Source organism: Penaeus vannamei, chromosome 31, assembly GCF_042767895.1.
Source record: "Penaeus vannamei isolate JL-2024 chromosome 31, ASM4276789v1, whole genome shotgun sequence".
In the NCBI taxonomy this organism is placed as follows: Eukaryota; Metazoa; Arthropoda; class Malacostraca; order Decapoda; family Penaeidae; genus Penaeus; species Penaeus vannamei.
The window spans coordinates 10,744,913-10,749,912 of record NC_091579.1 but is presented as its reverse complement, the minus strand read 5'-3'; the positions used below and the strand labels follow the sequence as shown (position 1 = coordinate 10,749,912).

Here is a 5,000-nt window from a genome sequence, read left to right as displayed (position 1 = left end):
GCTGCCTGACTCCTCCCCCTGCTCGTCCGACCCGCCTTGACCCTCGCTCGTGATCACCAGCTCCAAGGAAGGCATCATCTTCTCCCGGAATCGCCCTTTACCCGCCAATCACCTTCGGTTCGTCCCCTCGTCTGCCTCACGGCGCCTCCTCTTATCTCCTCCCTGTTCTTCTCCTTATCATTTTCCTACTGCTCCATGCCCCGGCGTTCTTGCTGCTGCTCCTCCTCCGCATGCTCTCCAGCGTGTCTTTCTACCTCAAGGGGCTCTGTCATAACATCTCACTCATTTTATTACTTACAGATTGGGCTTTCTTCTTTACTCGATTTTCTTTCTTACTTTTCTTTCTTCTTTCTACCTCTCTTTCTCTTCTTTTTCCTTCTTTTTTAGGCCGAGATGCCCTTCGCCTCGGCTCCCCTTCCCGCCGTCTCGCTACCCATGTCCGCTGGCCATTTCACTTCGACCTGGACTGCTGGGTTCGCTGGCTCTCGTGTCGCAGCTCTTTCATTCTCTAAATTATTGTTTTTATTTCCCCTTCGTTTTTCTCTCGGTGGCGAGGAGTGGCGCGCGATATCCCGGCAGAGGGACGTCTGGCCAGAGTAAGAGGCGATGATGGATCGTTTTATTCTGTGTTGTTTTCAGGGCAGACGTCACTAACACTCCCGTCACACCTGCTGTTAACACCCTACTAAACTACACGCTCTGGTCGCCGTCGTCCTCTCCCCTCTCCCCCTCTCCTTCCCTTCCCCTCAATCTATGTTCCCTCCCCTCTCCCCTCCCTTCCCCCACCCCTACTCCTCCTCCCTCGCACGAATAATCCCGATGAAATCATTAGAGACCTAAAATCTCGCTCTTCTTTTGTTTTCTGTCTCCGGAATCATGCGTCTTACTCGTGTCAGTTTGTGCAGACAGACTCGTCAGGAGTTTCAGTAGTGTGAAATTTTTTTTTATTATTTTACTCTTTTCGAGATCCAGTCAGTTTTGAAATATATTTACAGTCTGCAGAAGTTTTCGGAATATTTGACAGCCGCGTTAGCCGACTTGGTCCGGCAGTGTTGCATGATACCATAGGCTGGTTCATACGACCAATAGGATCTCGTTTCGGCCAAGTCGCGGGGTTTTCATTGGTCCTTGTCAACGATCGTGCATTATTACACGAACGTTACGCAGCGCTCTAAATCTTTTTCGTTATCCAATCCTGGTGATGAATTCCCAGAGACTTATTTATCTTCTCATGTGCGATAATAACGGAATACCCCGTCGCATAGAGTTTTAGAATATATTAATAACTTATTTTGTCTTATCTTCCTAAATCCCACGATGATGTAACGTGATGTGTACATTGTTGAGCGCGTTTATCAGATATTATCAGCCTCGGACAGGGAGTTCGGAGTTGGCTTCCTTCTTACCTGCAAAAAAGACAAATTAACATCATAAACATTTATCTGATTTATAACGTACTCATACCTTGTATTATTTTTTTCTAAGCAAAATATGAAACATCTGAAAAAAACAGTATAAAGAACACAATCCATAAAACAATCTTTAAAACTGGTGGGTATTGGCAATGCTGCTTTTGTTGTTTACATCCGTTACCATAGAAACCATCGAGTGGGGAGAGGGAGGGGGGAGGGAGGAGGGGTTCTTCCGGTTGTAGTTAATAGCAGCGCTCTAGTTTCAAAAATATTCGTTATTATCCAAAAGTACGTAACACTATCTTACGACAATAGTAGTATTTCATGATGTTGATGATTACGGCAAGAAAAAATATGAAATAACTGAAAAAGACCACAAATGAAGACAAAGAAAAGGCAAACCAAGGAAAATGAAGAAAACGAAAAAGGAATAGGAAAACAAATATGAAAAAGAAAAAAAGAAAACAGAAATGAAGAATACCAGAAATTTAAGATATTCGTAATATATATGTATACACCACCGCGGGCTCTTGAATTAAACTTATTAATTAATTTCATCTGCTTAACCTTAAACCGTTCATGACCTTAACTCAACAGTAACCAACAACAAATTACAACTGTGTTATTCTATTACTTTTAATACTTGCTTCCTCTCCCCTCCTCTCCTCTTTCTATCTGTATATATCTATATCTATATTTTTGTCTATCTGTATGTATCTATATACGTATCAATGCTCTTACTATTATGATAAAAGTAATGATAATAATATCAACTACTAAAGCTATGAAGATATAGAAAAAAATGTAAAGAAAGAGACAGAGGGGCGAGAGTGAGAGTAATAATGATAATTATTTCCAATTTATATTGGTTATCCATTACATTGGTTTTTAATTTGATATGTAGTACATAAATTACGTAAGATGTTCAGTAAACGTTGCATTTTGTACTTTAATGTTTGTTTTTTTACGTGAAATTAAGAAAAACGTCTTTTCAAAACTTTTGGAGGTTTTGGGATGCTACATGAAAGGCCTTATATTTCTGTCAATTATGTACAATGAACATCGTATAAGGATATGAAATCATATTATTGTATAAAATATATTGCAATGGTGTCAACATTAAAGCAACTTCAATAATTACACTAATTCATACACGAAACTGGCAATTGGCGCATCACAGAAAGTTCCGGTTCTGTTTAGATAAAAGATATTTCTTTAATATATCTATAAAAGTAAAAGCAGAAATGCAGCATGTATCCCTGACCTAATATGCGGCCGGTTTGTTAAAATTGTGCCAGGCTCGACCCAATGATTTTTTTTTTTTAATAAATACAGACGCAGAAATAAAGGCATATCTGTCTATATACCTGATAGATATACATTTAACTATCTATTTGCCCGGTTGATATGCATGTGTAAACTGATAAATATGCATTTATTTCTTTATTTGTGCGTGTCAAGTATACGAATATTCTTTGGGTCGGGCCTTGCGCAATTCTAACAAAGTGGCAGATGGAATGTTCTTCTGGGCCCCTCACCCTCAGCAGAGGTTCCTGATACAAACAAATCGTTTCTGTGTCTCGTACTTTTACCTCTTATTTCCTTGACAGTTATTTTGTCAAAGAGACAGATAGGTAACTGATCATTCAAGATCTTCATAAGTAGAATGTCCATGTCGTATAGGCATTTGTCATCAACTCCTAACTATTCTAACTGTTTAAAAGCTGGGTATGTGAGCTCATATTATCTTACATCCCCAGAGGCGACCCCTGCGATTTTATTTTTTATTTGTGACCCCACACTTTTGAACATTGGTTAAAGATGCTGAACACGAGTGACAACAAAAAATTATTAGTGTGTGGGTTTCAATTCTTTCTAATTCTGTTCATATAGATAAATACTTTTCTGCACATTTCATTTATGTTAAAAAACATGATGATGCACAAAACCCCATTTTTTTTACAATAGTACTTGATATTATATGACTTCCAATAAGATTTATAGCAATATCATCCTGCAGTTGAGAATCACAGTGCCGTGAACGGATAAATATACACTTTCCCTTTCCTTCAGTAACAGGCAATTCTTTTGAAAGTACAATTTAAGAGAGAGTAAGACATTCTCTCCTCTTTCTATTGATTCCGAGACATTTTCGGTATTTCCAGACAAAGGTAACTATCACCTGCATACTGCACTACAGAATAGCCTAGTAAACTCTCAGATAAATAATTCACACCAATTGAAAAGAGAATCGGCCCCTGCACGGATCCCCGAGGAACTCCAAAGGAAACATTTCTTTGAGAAAATACTACGTTCTTGTACTACTGAATGTGATCTGTTTATAAGATGTTCCCGGAACCAGAGTATTTCTGAGTTTAGTTTTAAGCATTGTTAATAAGAATGCCGTGGTTTAAGCTGTCGAAAGCTTTAGAAAGGCCTAGACGTAAAAGAACTAATATTTCCTCACTATCAATATTAGATAGAGAGAGAGAGAAAGAGACAAAACAGAGATAGAGAAAATAACAGAAAGAGATTAAACAGGGACAGAAAGGAGAGAGAGAGAGAGAGAGAGAGAGAGAGTGAGCCAGACAGACAGACAGAGATAGAGTGAGAGGGAGACCGTCAGAAAGAGAGACAAAGGCAGACAGAGAAGGAGGGAGATAGAAACAGAAGAGACAGACAGACAGAGACAGTGAGACAAGCAGATAAAGACAAACAGAAAGAGAGAGAGAGGAGAAAGAAAGTACCAATACTCTTCATAGATACGCTACGCTTACTGATTATCGAAATCGTAAGGATGAAAAAAAAAATCACAAAGTTCCACACATGACTTTCTTCCCCACTTTAAAAAATAAGACTTTAATCCCATTTAACATTTAAGGTCATTTTATTTTTTTAACGACATTCCCCTCACACTTAACCCTTCATTCTTCGTCCGCTTTTTTGGTTTATGAAAGCCTGAAGATCAGTCCGTTCCGCTTCCCGTTGATTCGAAGGAACGAAAATAGGAGAGAAGGGAACGGGGATGAACTGGTTAGAGGAGCGAATAGGAATGAGACGACAGAAATAAAAACAAAAATGAAACAAATGGACAAGAATGGAATGGCAGAGGAAGTGACAGGAATGAAGCAACAAAGAAATGAAACGGGGATTCACGGATGAACAAAAGACATGGGAACAGGAATGAAACGATTGCGAAAAAAACGGAATGAAGCAACAGAGGAACAGGAAAGGAACGACAGAGAAGGGAACAAAAATGAAACGAAGAAGCATGACTGGAACGATAGCCATGGGAACAGGAATGAAACGATAGAGAAGGGAACAGGAATGGAGCAACAGAGAAGGGAATGAAAATGAAACGTGGGGAAAAATAGAACGACAGAGAAGACAACAGAAATGAAACAAGAAAGAAAAGAACAGGGAAAATTATAAAGAAAGGAATAAAATTAAAACAACAGAGGAAAGAACAAAGACGGAGGGAGTGTGAAAGAAACAGGAATGAAACAGAAAGCTTTAAAAGAAACGTTAGAAAAAAGGGAATAGGAATAAAACGATAACAAGACGAAAAACAGAAATGGAGGAAGATTT

The 5,000-nt window shown here is 38.9% G+C and overlaps 1 protein-coding gene across 1 annotated transcript in view; it reads right to left on the bottom strand.

The window, feature by feature from the left end:
- Positions 1 to 712, bottom strand: part of LOC113823606 (IQ motif and ubiquitin-like domain-containing protein) — a 33,835-nt gene extending 33,123 nt beyond the window's left edge. The window contains exon 1 of the mRNA XM_070143799.1: positions 1 to 712. This exon is cut by the window's left edge and continues 387 nt beyond it. Coding sequence (XP_069999900.1) covers positions 1 to 78 — 78 coding nt within the window. The 5' untranslated portion in view covers positions 79 to 712.
- Positions 713 to 5,000: the final 4,288 nt, after the last annotated feature.